General features: G+C 45.8%; 1 protein-coding gene across 1 annotated transcript in view; it reads right to left on the bottom strand.

The window, feature by feature from the left end:
- The window catches only part of LOC310746124 (vasoactive intestinal polypeptide receptor-like), a 116,489-nt gene that overhangs the window by 7,329 nt on the left and 91,420 nt on the right, over positions 1 to 17,740 (bottom strand). The window contains exons 7-11 of the mRNA XM_083579895.1: positions 10,971 to 11,124; positions 10,304 to 10,364; positions 7,902 to 7,968; positions 6,892 to 6,983; positions 304 to 436 (exon numbers count right to left, since the gene is read on the bottom strand). Coding sequence (XP_083436021.1) covers positions 304 to 436; positions 6,892 to 6,983; positions 7,902 to 7,968; positions 10,304 to 10,364; positions 10,971 to 11,124 — 507 coding nt within the window. The remainder of the gene's footprint in view (positions 1 to 303; positions 437 to 6,891; positions 6,984 to 7,901; positions 7,969 to 10,303; positions 10,365 to 10,970; positions 11,125 to 17,740) is intronic.

The raw sequence follows: 17,740 nt of genomic DNA, 5'->3' as shown, positions 1-17,740 counted from the left end.
TAACGGGCCTTTGGTTGACCACAATGGTAAGTGAGTCGCTAGACCAGACAGGCCTTTCTTAAGACTGTGCCCCAGAATCCACTGCAATGCGTCATGGTTCTGTGGCAGACAGTAAGGTGATAAGGACATTGGAAAGCCACTGTCCCACACTGAGGCCACACTAAGCAGAAGGAGGTGGTTCAGGAAACAGCCAAAGGCACCCTAGGAGCTCACTGATGTCCAGGTGGGGACAGGCGTGGAGTATGAATGAAATTGTGGTCGTTCCTGTGAGATCCAGCCTTGCAGCAGGGGGAAGTGGCTCACCTGAAAGGATCCCAGCACAAGTTCGAAGACCAGCTTCATCTCCAGCAGCTTTGATTTGTCGGGGAAGAGGGCGAAGATGGTGTAATGGATGCCAAAGAGCGGGATCAGCAGTAAAGTGGATTTTGCAAGTCTCCTGGCAGGAGGGAGAAGAACAGAAAGGGATGGGTGCACAGGATGGAGGAAGACCTGAAGATCTAGAGCTGGACTGCATGCCCAGCTGTTATGTACTGAAGTTCTCACCCTGGGCCAGCAAGGGGATACTGTAGATAGTTATGCAAATAAGGGATTGAAAGTGACGTTCAGTGATTGGATAGTTTTAGAAAATTGTTACAGTTACGTTGTACTGGAGCCCTATATAAGCAGGCTGACTGAACCCTTCAGTTCAGTTCTGTTCTGGCCTGTGAATAAACAAGAGCTGTTTGAAGAATCGCTGTGTCGTCTGATATGTTCACCCACAACTTAACACCAGAGATAAAAATATCATGATGCACAGTCCAAGCATGTGGACTGCACATCAAACTGTACGTAAGATCACAGCATAAAGGTAAACGTAAAGGACCCCTGACAGTTAAGACCAGTTGCAAACAACTCTGGGGTTGTGGCGCTCATCTCGCTTTACTGGCCGAGGGAGCCGGTGTTTGTCCACAGATAGTTTTTCCAGGTCATGTGGCCAGCATGACTAAGCCGCTTCTGGTGAAAGCAGAGCAGCGCACGGAAACGCTGTTTACCTTCCCGCCAGAGTGGTACCTATTTATCTACTTGCACTTTGACATGCTTTAGAACTGCTAGGTTGGCAGGAGCTGGGACCGAACAACGGGAGCTCACCCTGTCGTGGGGATTCGAACTGCCGATTGGCAAGCCCAAGAGGCTCAGTGGTTTACACCACAGCGCCACCTGCGCCCCTAAGATGACAGCATATCTGAATGCAAAAAATTGTTCTAGGAAGTGAGCACGTCAAGGGTGATTTCACTCTTGCTGCTGACATGAACCTGGGATCAGATTGTGGGATGTGACATCACTGTAGCAGTCAAGTACAACATTTCCTGTTTGCCCAGAGTGGACACACAGGGACATGTTACTCCAGCCAGGAGGACTTCCTGTCACACCTGGTCTGGAGCATCCTCCCTCTGCGTGTGACCAGGTAGATGGGCGGGACCCTGGGAGACCCCATAAAAGGGCTGGTCACACAGCCATCTTCCCTTCTCTTGATGCTGATCTCTTGATGTTCTTTGGCTGTCTGCTGGCTCTCAGCCAGCAGCACATGGGCTCATTCACCACATGGGATGAACCCACACTCTCTTCTGTAACCACAAGCTAAAGTCTGCCTTCAGGGGTCATGCTGTGAACTGAATGTAAGTAAACTTCTTATTACTGTTAAAAGAAGACTGTTGTCTTCTTGTTTAAAGAGGGAATTAAAGGGGAATTTACCAGGAACAAATCCAATCTGGACAAACCAGACTGGATTGCTGAACCCAAGAGATTCTAACGAATCTACCAATTAGCTTCCAGAAATATACAGGGGAATGTACTCTGCTACCAGTCCTTCCGTGAGTGAGGAAGGATAATATTTAATCAATATATCCTCTCCTACTATCCACAACATTCCCACAAAGATTCCCCTTCTGCAAGGGATGCGGCCAGAGAGTCAGAGTTGAAGAAGATGATGATTTTGGATTTGATATCCTGCTTTATCACTACCCTAAGGAGTCTCAAAGCAGCTAACATTCTCCTTTCCCTTCCTCCCCCACAACAAACACTCTGTGAGGTGAGTTAGGCTGAGAGACTTCAGAAAAGTGTGACTAGCCCAGGGTCACCCTGCAGCTGCATGTGGAGGAGCGGAGATGAGAACCCGGTTCACCAGATTACGAGACTACCGCTCTTAACCACTACACCACACTGGCTCTATAAAATAGAGACCTGCCTTTAGGTCTGGCCCCAGAACACCTCACCAACTAGAATCAATTCGAGAATGAGCCTTAAGAAGAACCGCAACTCCACCAGGGGGGCTGGCACCATCCTCAGTGAGAAGCCACATCCAGAATCATAGAGATGGAAGGGACCCTGTGAGTCATCTAGTCCAACCCCCTGCAATGCAGGAATCTCAGCTAAAGCATCCACGACAGGTGGCCAGCCAACCTCTGCTTAAAAACCTCCAAGGAAGGAGAGTCCACCACCTTCCGATGGAGTTCGTTCCACTGTCAAACAGAACTTACTGTCAGAAAGTTCTTCCTAATGTTTAGTCAGCTAAAGGGACAGAGCTTGCCTCAACGGCCACTGACTTGGATGAAGCTTCTGGGCTGGAGTCTTCTAAGTCAGAGGAAGACAATGTGATCTCCTTAGGCAGGGAGAGATCTAGGAGAACGTGCTCCACTTTGCACTGGGGTCCCTTGAGCAGTGGGGACATCCAGGGCTGGCTCTGAAAGCAATAACTCCTCTCAGTCCATGATCTCAGTCCCCCAAAGATGGAGAGCTAGATCATGAGGTCATGCCAGACAGAAAACATTTGATGGGGAGTGGTGCCAACTGTAAGCTTTTCGGGGCAGGGAGCTGATATACATAGTTTTCATGCTCTTATTACACCCAGAGGAACAATATTTTATCCAAGAGTGCTATAAAAACAACAGACTAACTGCAAGTTAATGCTGGACGTGGATGGGTGTCGGAAAAGTGGCAGCTCCTCATCCATGAATGTACTTTGCGTTGTGACTTCACAATATTTTGTGTTTAGCTCAGTCGGTAGAGCCTAGGACGCCTTCATCTCAGGTTCATAGATTTGAGCACCACACTGGGCAAAAGATTCCTGCATAGCAGGGGTTTGGACTAGATGTCCTTTATGGTCCCTTCCAGCTCTACAATTCTATGATTCTATTCTTCCACCATCTCTTGCTACTTGCGGTCAACGGACTCCAGCCCTCCTTCGTAAAACACCTCTCTTCTTCTGTCATTCTGGCAGATCTGGGGCTGAGAATGCGCCTCTGTTCTGTCTCTGGCTGAATTATTTGTAGTTCTGAGGATTAACTGAGGACAACTTCCTTCCACCAGCGCTACTTAATTTGTAAAGGTGCTTGGCTGATGAATATCTAATGCTGGTCTAGTTAGACTTGCAGAGTTCCCGATGAGCTCTGCTAAAAGAGAGGCATTCAAATCCATTATGACGCTGCTCTGATTGGGGACATCTTTCCATATGCTGATTTAATCAGAGCTCCTTGGAGCAGGGACATCTTGAATTGGAAATGAGAGGAAGCCGCAAATGTTCAGCAGGGCGTAAGAGAAGACAGAGGGGCCAGAATAGTGCAGCACTGAGGCTGTCAGAAAAGGTTCGTGGGGATTGGGGCTCAGATGCAACCGGGATGCTCAAACCATGCTGGATACAGCCCTCTAGGTCCCTCTGTGTGGCTCCTAAGGTAAAGGGACCCCTGACCATTAGGTCTAGTCGTGGCTGACTCTGGGGTTGCAGCGCTCATCTCACTTTATTAGCCGAGGGAGCCGGCGTACAGCTTCCTGGTCATGTGGCCAGCATGACTAAGCCGCTTCTGGGGAACCAGAGCAGCTCACGGAAACGCCGTTTACCTTCCCACCGGAGCGGTACCTATTTATCTACTTGCTTTGTGATGTGCTTTCGAACTGCTAGGTTGGCAGGAGCAGGGACCGAGCAACGGGAGCTCACCCCGTTGCAGGGATTCGAACTGCCGACCTTCTGATCGGCAAGTCCTAGGCTCTGTGGTTTAACCCACAGCCCCACCCTGTGTGGCTACTGGGAGTCTGCAATTCAAAGTGTTGGTGCTGACCTTTAAAGCCCTAACCGGCCGCGGTCCAGTATACCTGAAGGAGTGTCTCCACCTCCATCGTTCTGCCCAGACACTGAGGTCCAGTGCTGAGGGCCTTATGGTGCTTCCCTCGCTGCAAGAAGCCAAGTTACAGGGAACCAAGCAGAGGGCCTTCTCGGTAGTGGCACCCGCCCTGTGGAATGCCCTCCCACCAGATGTCAAAGAGAAAAATAACTACCAAACTTTTAGAAGACATCTGAAGGCAGCCCTGTTTAGGGAAGCTTTTAACGTTTAATAGGCTATTGTATTTTAGTGTTTTGTTGGAAGCCGCCCAGCTTGGCTGCGGAAACCCAGCCAGATGGGTGGGGTATAAATAATAAATTATTATTCTTATATATATTATTATTAAGCCCTCATTGGACCTGCAACCGTAACAAGAGCGGAATGCAACACGAGGTATGACTGTATTTGGGACACTGTTACTGATGTAATAATGTAGCGAGCCTCTCAACTCGTCTCTGTGATAACTGACAAAATGAAGCCTCTCTTTTTTTTTTGCAATAGGAGCTGTCTTCAGACAGTCCACCTCCTTGCCAATATTCTTGATAGCAAGACTCTGGATCAGAACAACACAAACGGCAGCCTGGCAAGGAAACACACAACGAGCGCGGCAGTTCCCCGAAGTCCTCATTTCAGGAACTGCCAATAGATTCCAGGAGCTGCTTACTCTAATTTCTGCAGGTGCGATGGCTTCGGATCAACCTGGCACTTCCAGCAAAGTGGCAAAGCTCAGCTTCTGAACAGAAACGCCTTGGCTTCTGCTTCCTGGAAACTTGTTATCAAGTGAAGGTGTGAATGTAAGAAGATCCTTGGTGGATCAGGCCCAAGGCCCATCTGATCCAGCACCCTGTTCTCACAGGGGCCACCAAATGCCTGGGCGAAACCCACAAGTAGGACAGGGGTACGACAACACTCTCCCCTCCTGTGGTTTCCAGCGACTGGCACACAGAAGCATTGCTGCGTCCAACATGGAGGCAGAACATAGCCATCATGGGTAGTAGCCACTCAGGGCCGCATTTAGGTTTGATGCGGCCCTAAGCTACTGAAGGTAATGGGGCCCTTTATATGTCCAGCTGTCCTTTGTCAACAACAAATTGTTGCTGTTTTTTGTATTGAATATATGTTGTTGTTTAGTCGTTTAGTCGTGTCCAACTCTTCATGACCCCATGGACCAGAGCACGCCAGGCACTCCTGTCTTCCACTGCCTCCCGCAGTTTGGCCTAATAGGTATCTCAAGCCATTTGCACATAGCAGAATGTAGGCACCCTATATATAAAAAGGAGCAAACCAGTGATATTTTAGGGAGCAGGCTAGCAGGTGGGGCCCAAAACTTACATCATAGGAGCCAACACAACACAAAACACGGTTGCTGGATGTAGGTTTTATTTTATTTGTCTTTTATCTTATATTTTGGAAATGTACATCGAGTGGTTTTTCCTTTAAATTTCTTGGGGGCCTCCAAGGGAGTGGAGCCCTAAACTATAGCTTGTTTAGCTTATACGTAAATCCGGCACTGTAGCCACTGGTATGTTGGTGTGTGAGCATCTAATCTTGGGTTTCCATTTCTTTCTGCAGCAGAGTTCCTTTTACAGAAAAGCTTTTCTGCATCTTTTACTTTTTTACAGCTGAAGCAGCATCCCAGCTATCTCTGACTGAAATCCCCACTACAGGAATACACACCATTTGGTTCTGCTTCTTAGAGTCTTTATTACCGTATTTTCCCATCTGTAAGACGCCCCCGTGTATAAGACGCCCCCTATTTGGGGGGACTCCGATTTAAGGAAATGGGGAGGGGGGAGATGGCTCCCGTGTATAAGATGCCCCCAAATTTTGTACATTATTTCTTAGGGGGAAAACATAGTCTTATACACAGAAAAATACAGTATTTACAAAACTTTACACTGGTCCTAAATAAATAAATAAATAAATAAATAAATAATGCAACATAATTTTTTCCTCTTTTAGCTATCCAGGCCAGAGAGACCTAATGCTGACTCATTCACATGCTCATTTACACTGACCCAGACTTAGTCGACCACATGCCCTAACAAGGACACCTGTTGCTGGGGAAATTTTCCGTCGCCTAGTAACTTGTTCAAGACCGTTTCCAAGTTTCTTCTAGAATATTCCAACATGGCAGCCCTCTCCTCCATGGATTGGTCTCATTCTCTTTCGAAGCCATCTAAGTTGATAGGACAATGCATTTCTGAGCGCCATTGCTCCATAGCTCAGACTCCATTTTAAACTGGACTAAAGTATGCCTTTGTAACTGGATTGCCATTTTAAGCTTGCCTGAACAAAGTTGCTGCATCTGTTACTCTTCAACAAGTATTCTGAGTGAATAAATATTATTGTTACTTTTTGCAAGATTGTCTGTGTGATTATTGTTTTCAGGGGGAGAAAAGGGGGAAATATCGGGAGAATCTGGTGTGCCTTAAATCAACCTGGATTACTTAAACGAAAAGGCTAAAACTAGCCTACCAAAGCTTCTCTTTTTAAGCTGCAAAGGGATGCACTCTGCTGAACTCACAAATGTGAGGGAGTAAGGATAATATCTACTGAATGTACCCTCTCCTAGGATCTATAAACATCCCTACAGTTGTGAGGATAAAACAGAGAGGGAGGAGAACCATGAATGCCCACATTGAGGCTCCTAGGAGGAGATGGAGGGTATAAATATTAACAATCAATCTATCTATCTAACCTCAGGAAACGCAAAAAAATTATCATTTTTTGAGCTGCAAAGTAAATTCAGACTTACGAATACTGGCTTGTATCATTTCGTCCGACATCTGGAGAGTGAAGTTTCTGAACCAGGATCCGGATGATGCAAATAAAGAGGACGAAATTTATCTGTGGGGGAGAGAAATTGAGAAACAAAATTAGAAAAAGGGGACAGGTAAGTTCCCTTTCTGTCAAACAGAGTCAACAAACATGACTAAACCGCCACGAGGTGATACGGGGTTAGCTCTTGTCTTCTTTGTTACCTTGCCATGTGGCGCGCGAAGATTTTGCCACACTTTCGGTGCAGGCGTGTGAGGTAATGTGTGGTAAAACAGTCGTGTGTATGAGCTTGTCGAACGGCCCTGCTTCTGAAGGATTATTTTGCCCACCACAACTTCATTTTTTGGGTGTGCGCAGCATAATCAGAAGACAACAAAGACCAGACACCGCTCAGAGAGGGACAAGGTAAAGCAAGACAGGACGGCAGCCATCTTGGGCCTGACATCAGCCTGCTTGGGACTTTTGTGTTATGACATCCCAAGTATGATGATGTCAAGCCCACAGAGCACAGCTATGCACACGTCGATGCCATGACAGGTCAAGAGCCTTTTCGGTTAGTCGGGAAGTTGGAGGAGACGGAGAGGTACCGTTTACCACAGCACACCTTAAGGTTAGTGCCCCAGACCCAGAAATCTGCTAGACCATGTGTTGCTTAATGGACCCTCAACAGGGTCTAGCAGAACGTGTCTTAAAATCTGAGCCTAGAACATGTACCTATGTGGCCTAGAACCCCACCCTCCCCTGGCTGAGACAACTGCCTGGAGCAGAATGTCAGCATGAACTGGACTTGTGAAGGATGTGAATTAGAACTGATACATCTGGGTTCTGTTCCTGCTAAGCAAAACATATTCATAGCAAAACTCTAGAATCCAGTAACAAAACACCAGAGGCGATTTCTGCCTCCCCAGAAGCAACAGCGATGCATGAGAAGGCCAGCGAAGGAATGATGGGGGGGGGGGGGAATATATATATCCATGGATACATTACCAATATGGAAACCAAAATGGGAGCCTTGATGATCCACCAAAAGGGAGATTCGATTAAGTCCCAACAACTGTAAAGGAATACAAATAGATCAAGAGCTTCTTCTTGGGTACGGAGGAAGCAGTTGAGGAAGTAAATGATACCCTTCAGTTCCAGACAATGTAGAAGGAGGATGTCTGTATCTTAAAGACGCACACACAGTTCATGGGACCAGAGCTCAAGGGTGGAAGCACATGCTGGTATCTTTGCAAAAGCATCTTAGGCCTTCAGCTGAGACCACAGGAAGCTGCTGTTAATTGGAATGGACTATCGTTGGTTAGATGGACCCAGTGGTTGGACTCTGCATGATATATGCTCATCTGCAGCAGTGACGAGGCCTGTGGGGCCCCACAGGAACTGAAAAGGGGCCCCAGACCACATCTAACACTTCCCAATTGCTGCACAGTGCAGGGAAAGAGAGGAATACCAGAAGCTGCCATGGGCCCGTCTTGCTCAGTAATATCTATATCGGGGCCAATGTTGGGGAACCTCAGACCCAGGAGCCAAATGTGGCTCTCCAGGTCTCCTCAGGTGGCCCTCAGGCCTCTCTAGGCCACATCTCATCCTTAGGCAATACCTGAGACCATGCCCTCTCGCTTGAATGTGACAATGCCTCTTTGCCTGGACGTAGAGCTGTGGTGTGTATACTCAGTAAACTCAGGCTTTCACAGGACTGGAATCCAGCTACAGTCATACCTTGGAAGTTGGATGGAATCCGTTCTGGCAGCCCATTTGACTTCCAAAACATTCAGAAATCAAAGCGTGGCTTCTGAATGGCTGCAGGAAGCTCCTGCAGCTTATTGGAAGCCACGGAAGCCACGCCGGACGTTCGGCTTCTGAAAATTGTTCGGAAACTGGAACACTCATTTCCAGTTTTTGATTGTTCGGGAGCCGAAACGTACGAGTTCCAAGGCATTTGGCAACCAAGGTACAACTGTACTGTACAATGCTAAAGGTTGCATCTGTTCCTCCATCTGTTTTTCCCCCAGCCCTGTCCACCAGTGGCAAGTGACCCCCACAATAATAATGGTAACAGTAATTTTATTATTTGTACCCGGCCCATCTGATTGGGTTGCCCCAGCCACCCTGGGCATCTTCCAACAAATATAAAAGCATAATAAAGCAACAAACATTAAAAACTTCCCTGTACAGGGCTGTCTTCAGATGTCTTCTAAAAGTCAGATAGTTGTTTATCTGTTTGACATCTGATGGGAGGGCATTCCACAGGGCAGGTGCCACCACAGAGAAGGCCCTCTGCCTGGTTCCCTGTAACCTCACTTCTCGCACTAAGGGAACTGTCAGAAGGCCCTTGGTGCTGGACCTGAGTGTCTGGGAAGAACAATGGGGGTGGAGACACTCCTTCAGGTATACTGGGCCGAGGCCGTTAGGGCTTCCAAGATCAGCACCAACACTTGGAATTGTGCTCGGAAACGTACTGGGAGCCAATGTAGGTCTTTCAGAACCGGTGTTATATGGTCTCAGCGGCTGCTCCCAGTCACCAGTCTGGCTGCCGCATTCTGGATTAGTTGTGGTTTCTGAGTCACCTTCAAAGGTAGCCCCACGTAGAGCACAGTGCTCCCTGTGAGGGAATATGGTCTGAGAATGATTCCCCACTCCTGGTTCTTTTCTAGCTGTGGATTGAACCTGCTGCCTTCTACATGCAAAGCAGGTGTCCAGCCATTGAGTCATGGCCCTTTCTGAGTAGTGTTGGCTAAACACCCCGAACAGGAGACTCGTCCTCATGAAACACCCCCAGGATTTCGGTGCAAATATTTCCTGCTACACATTTTTTTTGCAAAGCAGTTCTCCCAAATACAATGCATTCTCGTATGTTATTTCCAGGAATAACACTTGACCCTAGTATATGCATTTCTGCACTTATTAGTTGGCTAGAGAACATCATTTGAAAATTCGGAGGAGTGCAGATTTTGAAGGATGGCTGTGCCTCAGTTTGTGTCTTGTTTCAGAAAGTGAAAATTAGGCAGGTTTTCCTTTAAATGCAAACTGAACTGGATGTATCTATCTTCCTGTGTGACATACTCAGCGCTGTTGTCTAAATACCACTGCCTGAGGTTGCTGCCTCACTCTGCATAATGCCAATTCGGAGCCCAAGAGGCTCCAAGGAAGAAGCGACACTCGGAAATCAACAGATACTGAAGTTGCCAGCTCTTCTTGGAAAACAGGAACTGAGCATCTCTTCAACACAAACAAAAAGCTGGCAAATGAATGGAGAGAGTCAGTACTGCAGTACTGCAGCCCCTGCCTAGGCGTTAAAGCCCAATTTAACCACCTACGGAGCCCTCCTCATCAAGCCAACATTTTCTCCTGACACCAGGAAGCCTTGTGGATGGATTTTGCCTGCTTACCCAACATCCTCAAAGTGGATCCGAGTGACAGTCCAGGCAGAGATAAACAAGCTGGGTGCACCTGCCAAAGGAGGATCAGAATTTGATTAGATTTCAAAAGTGTGTCCTGCAAAATATTGTGTGCTCAGTGTCTAGAAAAAAACACACACCAATAACTTGACACCAATTCCCTCAAGACACCATCAATGGGGGTTGCAACAACATTTCACAAAGTTCTGCTTTCAATCTGAAAGTTGCATTTGTATTACATTATTCTTTCGTTCTTTCGTTCTTTCGTTCTTTCTTTCCCACCCTTCACCTTAAAGCCCCCAGGGTGCTTTACAACATTTAAAACAACATTTAAAACAATTAAAAACCACTTGGAATATTACAATTTCAATTTGTTTCATTTTTTAAAACTGTTTTCCCCCCCACCCCAGCCCTGGATATTCTTTTGTTTTGTTTTGTTCTGGTGTGTTCTTAAATGGTGCTATATTGCATACATACAAGAAAAAGAAGGAATAAAATAAAAAAAGGGATGATGGGAGTTGTAGTCCGGCAACATTGGGGGATGGGAACGGACCACAGGTCCCTCACCCTCTGCTACGGACTATTTCTGTTCCTGCAAAAACACAGCAACATTTTTCTATATCAGAAAAAAGGCATGACGACCAAAGAGGTTGCCTACCCCAGCCGATCAGGATGTACCACCAGAAATATTTTTTCTCTGAGAAGAAGGAGATGACCAGAAGCGTGTGGAGGTACAAGCCTTCAACTAGGAGCCAGAAGAAGTTGGCCATGATGCAGTACTGGAAGAAGACCATCGCAGCCTTGCAGCCAACCTGAAATGGAAAGATGAGAATCAGAAATTTAACGGGTCGGCTGATTCTGCTTTGTAAGCAAACCTAGGTCGGGGATGTTGAAGCACATAATGAGTCTCTTTCAACATAACCTGACATGCATGGGCTTTTTTTTGTAGCCCCCTGACATCATGTACCATGCACAAACCCCTTTGTACTTCTGTTGTCCCTTCACAGAATCAAAGAACAGTAGAGTTGGAAGGGACCCCAAGGGTCATCTAGTCCAACCCCTTGCAATGCAGGATTCTCTCTCTTTTTTCCAGATTATCTTTATTGAATTTCTAGTTACATACTGTACATACACATACATTATATTTCACATTTGTTCTTGCTCTCCCGAGCTGACTTCCCTCCTTCCTCCTTCTGGCTCTTTTGTGTCCTCTTTGACTTTTTGCATTGTCTTTGCCCATTTTCAATAAGATTGTTCTTCTTCATTTTTTCCATTAAATGTCCGTAAACAAATAAATCTTTCTATGTATACAAATTCTTGTTGTCTGTCTATATTCATTTACAAATATTGTTCAATAGTAGTCCATTTTTAATTCATTTTGATATTATTATCCAGTAAATTTCTTGTATTTTCCCCTTATGAGATATTATTTTAATTCTACTGGTTTCCCTATTTCACATCATCTTCTCTATATATAACATAAATTTCCCCCATTCTTTTTGATATGTTTCATCCCCCTGATGTCGAATTTTTGCTGTTAATTTGGCTATTTCTGCGGACCCCATAACCTTGTACTGCCATTCTTCTATTGTAGGCAATTTTTGCTGTTTCCATACTTGAGCCAGCAATAACCTCGCCGCCGTTGTTGTGTATAAGAACAGTTTCTGGTCATTCTTGTCAATGTCTTCTCCCACCATTCCCAACAGGAATGAGTCTGGTTTTTTCTTTTCTTTTTCTTTTTTTGGCCATTTTCTTTTTTATAATATTTTTTATTCATTTTAACATATAAATTATAAAATGTACCACAAAACTTATCACTTATACAATCTTTTTAGACTTGTATCAGCAGCTCTGATGACCCACCATTTTAACCACTTCTTATACATTTCTTAACATTATATTGCCTTTACATCTCTTAACAAATCATCCTCCCCCTTGTCCATTTTTACAATACCTCTAATAATACTCCACCCAAAACTTCTTGCAACCCTACAAACATCGTCTGTTCTTCACAATTATTTTTCAAATAGTCCGTAAATTTATTCCAATCTTCCGTGAATTTCTGGTCTCGCCGGTTTCGAATCCTTCCTGTTAGTTTATCCAATTCTGCATAGTCCATTAACTTCATCCTCCATTCTTCAATCGTCGGTAACTCTTCTTGCTTCCATTTTTGGGCCAATAATATTCTTGCTGCTGTTACTGCATAGACTCTGGTTTTTTCAAAAACGTATGCAATGCAGGATTCTCAACTATAGCATCCATGACAGATGGCCATCCAGCCTTTGCTTCCAAACCTCCAAGGAAGGGAGTCTGTTCCACTGTCAAACAGCTCTTACCATCACGAAGTTCTTTCTGATGTTTAGTTGGAATCTCCTTTCTTGTAAAAGAGTCAGACTCTTGACCCATCTACCTCAGTATTGTCTACCCAGACTGGCAGCAGCTCTGCAGGATTTTAGGAAGTAGCCTTCCCCTGCTCTACCTGGAGACACCAGGGGATTTTCTTTATTGCTGAACAGTGATCCTTCCCCAAGGAAGGACGTAATAGGCTGCGGAGAGAGCTGGATCTCCACTGACCTGTAAAAACGCTATCAAAGGCTACAAAAAAAAGTTATGTAGCTCTCGATGCAATTTCCCATTGCCGACAGATCGCTGCTCTGCAGCGCCCTCTGGTGTGACATTTCCATAACGCATTTCTAACGCTATAAGCGGCCGGTGTAGATTCGCCTACCGGATTTCCCCCACTGCAGTGCCGAACAAGCAGAGCAGGTCTAAATGGCAACACAGCCGCCGCCTTTGCACAAATTACCTGGGGGAAACCAGGGGGCAGGTTTTCTCGAGGGGGTGGGAAACAATCTTGCTTCCATTCTGTTTTCTTTTCCACTTGCTGATGTGAACCGGGCACGACAATACCATCTTCTGCCCAGCACTAGGGAAGTCAAGAGCATGAGATGTTGCTGAGCTCATGGGTGCTGGGTGCTGATGCTTTCCAGCAAAGGATGCCTTTTCCTTGCTTGACCCTTCAACCCACCTGCTATTCTTGACTTTCCTTTCCTCCTATTTCTGTCTCTCTTCCCTGCTGTTAACATTTAGACTGCAAGCTTCTAAAAGCAGAGAGCTCCTTTTTTCTTTCCTTGCCTGCTTTGCTCTTTAAAGATTCATCGACGGTGCTGTATTCAGTGACGGCATCAGCAACAAATAACTTGGAGGTTATAAAAGTGCAGCCCCTTTGGGTGGCCCAGTGAAATCGAAAAGGCCAAAAAGGTCTAGTTACATCTCCTCCTGCAGACAAGAATGGCCGTTTCTTAACCTTTGCAGTTTCTAACCCCTTGCAGGAGATTATAACATAGCAAGCAAACTCAGAGAACACTGTCCGGGGCACAGAAGGAGGAGATATACTGCAAAACGGCCGGGTTCGCCTGAAATCAAACCGAGAAGTGCTCAGTCTGTGTTTGGCTTGAAGTTCTAATTTGCCAAGTCAACCGGGTTTTCAGATGGCACCAAAGGCAAGATGTTGTGAGGACATTTGAGGACAGTCATTGGCCATGAGGCAAAGGGTTCTGAGTTGCTAAGGTGGTGCTCGTGACATTAGCATCTCATCAGAACAGAGCAGGGCCGACGTAACCTCTTCTACGCCAGTGTGGTGTAGTGGTTAAGAGCGGTGGACTTGTAATCTGGTGAACTGGGTTCGATTTCCCGCTCCTCCACATGCTGCTGCTGGGTGACCTTGGGCCAGTCACACTTCTTTGAAGTCTCTCAGCCCCACTCATCTCACAGAGTGTTTGTTGTGGGGGAGGAAGGGAAAAGGAGATTGTTAGCCGCTTTGAGACTCCTTAAAGGGTAGTGAAAGGTAGGATATCAAGTCCAAACTCTTCTTCTTCTTCTTTCCCAACTCCTCCTGCCATCACTGTTGCCACACGATCTTGCATTGTTGGTTATAGAGTAGGCCAAAGTTTTAACTACAGAATTGCCTTCAGAGGTATACATTCGCTGAACATGGGTGTTCCACTAAGGTATCATGTCTGTGCCAACCTTTGAACACCTGCCGACAGCTTTTCTATTCTGCTAAGCTTATGCAGGCAATTAAGAATACATCATTCCGCAATGGTTAATTGTTTATGGTTTTTATAGTCTGGTTTTAATGCTTTTATTGCTGTGAACTGTTTCGATATATTCTTCATGACACAGCAGCACACAGATTATTATTTTTACAAATAGATGAATAAAAACTAACAATTATTCACATATGTATCATGCACAACATTTTTTCTTTGTTGTTTAGTCGTTTAGTCATGTCCAACTCTTCGTGACCCCATGGACCAGAGCATGCCAGGCACTCCTGTCTTCCACTGCCTCCCGCAGTTTCATCAAACTCATGTTAGTAGCTTCAAGAACACTGTCCAACCATCTCGTCCTCTGTCGTCCCCTTCTCCTTGTGCCCTCCACCTTTCCAAACATCACGGTCTTTTCCAGGGAGTCTTCTCTTCTCATGAGGTGGCCAAAGTATTGGACCCTCAGCTTCAGGATCTGTCCTTCCAGTGAGCACTCAGGGCTGATTTCCTTCAGAATGGAGAGGTTTGATCTTCTTGCAGTCCATGGGACTCTCAAGAGTCTCCTCCAGCACCATAATTCAAAAGCATCCATTCTTCGGCGATCAGCCTTCTTTATGGTCTAGCTCTCACTTCCATACATCACTACTGGAAAAACCATAGCTTTAACTATACAGACCTTTGTCGGCAAGGTGATGTCTCTGCTTTCTTTTTCTATTCCACTGTTAAAACCATTTGAGCTTTCAATATTGGGAGCGAAACCGGGCACCGTAAAATTTGGAATCCCATGTTTTCAAACTCAGGGCATCTTTTTCATCAAGAAAGTGTTCCTTATTTGTGACATCTTCAAGCCACTTCCAGCTGCCCAAGATTCACAGTGGCAGCTTAAGTCAATCAATAAATACAGGTACATGACTGACTTTTGTGTCTCTAGAGAAAAGCCAGAAAAGTCTCAGCTACCAGGAAGCAAAATGAAACTGTGCGTAGGATGAGTTTGTACAGGAGAGCAGGGTTATTTATTTTATATAGAAAAAACCAGGAACAAATAACCAGCGACCAACCAAACAGGACCTAGAATGAATTTTAGGTGGGTGGGTTGCCTGTGTGTGTGTGTGTTTTGTTTATATGGCAGACTCTTAATCCTATTCAGGTGACTGGAAGGTTAGCTTTTTGCTTATGGGATTCATCTTGGGTGAAATTGCAAGATTTATGTAGGCAACAGTTTCTCCACACACCCCTCCACAGTCTGCCCCCAAAGGGTTTCCATCCTATTCACCCACTCTTAGCCATTCGCTTGTATCTGACCTCAATAATTTCTTCTGACGGTAAGGAAATGTCAAGACATTTAAAAATCCATCTCTCCGAACAGGCAGGCTACATGAACCACAGACGTGTACCCGCCCCTAATATGTCAGTCTTTCAACAGCTTTCGCCCCAAATCTGTGGAAGATGCTGAACGGATGTCACACACGAAAAACAACCATCTCCCCCAAATATTCATTTTTTCTTCAAAGAGTTTTATCTATTTTTGGGTTATTTATTCCCTCCCCCCCTCATTTGTTCTCTAAATATTTTGTTTCCAACGCAAACATTTCAGGCAGATCCACACCGCCCGTTTAAAGCACATCCAAAGCACATTTAAGGCATGTGACTTTCCCCAAAAAGAAATCCTGTAGGTTGTTAAGATTCTGGGAGCTGTAGTTTGTTATGGGTGCTAAGAGATTTTTAAAAGGTAAAGGACCCCTGTCAGTTAAGTCCAGTCATGGGGTTGCGGCACTCATCTTGCTTTATTGGTCGAGGGAGCCAGCATACAGCTTCCGGGTCATGTGGCCAGCATGGCTAAGCCGCTTCTGGCACAACAGAACACCGTGACGGACGCCAGAGCGCACGGAAACACCGTTTACCTTCCCGCCGCAGTGGTACCTATTTATCTACTTGCACTGGTGTGCTTTCAAACTGCTAGGTTGGCAGGAGCTGGGACAGAGTGCCGGGAACTCACTCTGTCACGGGGATTCGAACCGCTGACCTTCTGATCAGCAAGCCCAAGAGGCTCAGTGGTTTAGACCACAGCGCCACCCGCACCCACACCTACACACCTGCAGAAACCGCCTTCTTGACCGTTGGACTTACTATCAGTCTCTTCTGCTCAATCTGACTGTCTTCACATGCAGGGGAAGGTCCCTACCCCACTGAGGGTTTGAGACCCATCAGCTACCCACACCTGGTTTAGCCGGCTAGTCAAAGTCATTCTGGAGTGTGGCTGCTATTGCATGCTGACAGCTTCTAGGAATCATAGGTGAGAGCTGAGTACAAGGTGGGGCTCAAAGGTGGACAAACTACCCCAGAAGGAGCATAATGCACTACCCCTCTCCTAACCTCCCATATTGTTCATATTTTAAGACCCACTCCCGTGCCACGATTCCACCCCTCCTTTCTACCCTTCATCACACCTGCTGGGCCCAGGTTTTTTCTACCCTCTGTGAACTTGGCTGGTTGATGGCAGCCAAGGTTGACCTGCTGGGCTCACGTGTCAAATCAGGTTTCGAAAACCAGATATAAATAGAATTAATCCCCTTCTTTCAGCTGCCCTGAATGGAAGCTATTGTCCTGTTCACGGTGTTATTCCTACAAATCACTCACAGTTGTTTTTAGCCCCTTTTCTGATGCTGCTGTCTGTTTGCCAAGTGGAACTAGGCCAAATCACCAACATCAAAGGGGGAGTTGTGTGTCTGCCAGTGTTGTTTTGCAGTCTAAGAAAATGTGCGTTGAGCTACAAAGGCAGAATTATAAGTACCTGGGCAGGAGACGAGCAGAAACAACATGGAGGAAGCTTTGATTGAAGACTTCCTGGGGAAGAACCTGTGTCAACTGCTCTAAGCTCCTTAGAAGGGGTGGGGTAATATGTGAAGTTAGTTTTTTAAAAGAACCACCAGAAGAAGATGTAAGATTAAGGGGGCGTTTGTCATTTGCTCAGTTCTGCGGTCTGTTCTTAAGCATCTAATTCACTTATGGAACTTGCTGCCCATAGCAAATGGGGAGGATCACTGGTTCAGATGGCTTTGAAGGAGACCCCTAGAGGTCTTGCAAACAGGACATGGCAGTAGATCAGGGATCACCGATCTTTTTAGGCCCATGGACAGATTTGGAATTTCGACCAAGTGTGCCACCCCATCTGGTCACTTCTCACACGCCCTAGTGTGGATTTGTGCCCCCTTACCCTGGGATGGGAAAGCAAGAGAATAATATGCCTTTATTTTGCTTTTCCAAGGGATCTGGGCAAAAGTTGGATCCAGTAATCTGAGCCTTGAATAATAATAATAATAATAATAATAATAATAATAATAATAATAATAATAATTTATTATTTATACCCTGCACATAT

Source organism: Podarcis filfolensis, assembly GCF_964270895.1.
Source record: "Podarcis filfolensis genome assembly, chromosome: 12".
In the NCBI taxonomy this organism is placed as follows: domain Eukaryota; kingdom Metazoa; phylum Chordata; class Lepidosauria; order Squamata; family Lacertidae; genus Podarcis; species Podarcis filfolensis.
This window is presented reverse-complemented; position numbering and strand designations above follow the sequence as displayed.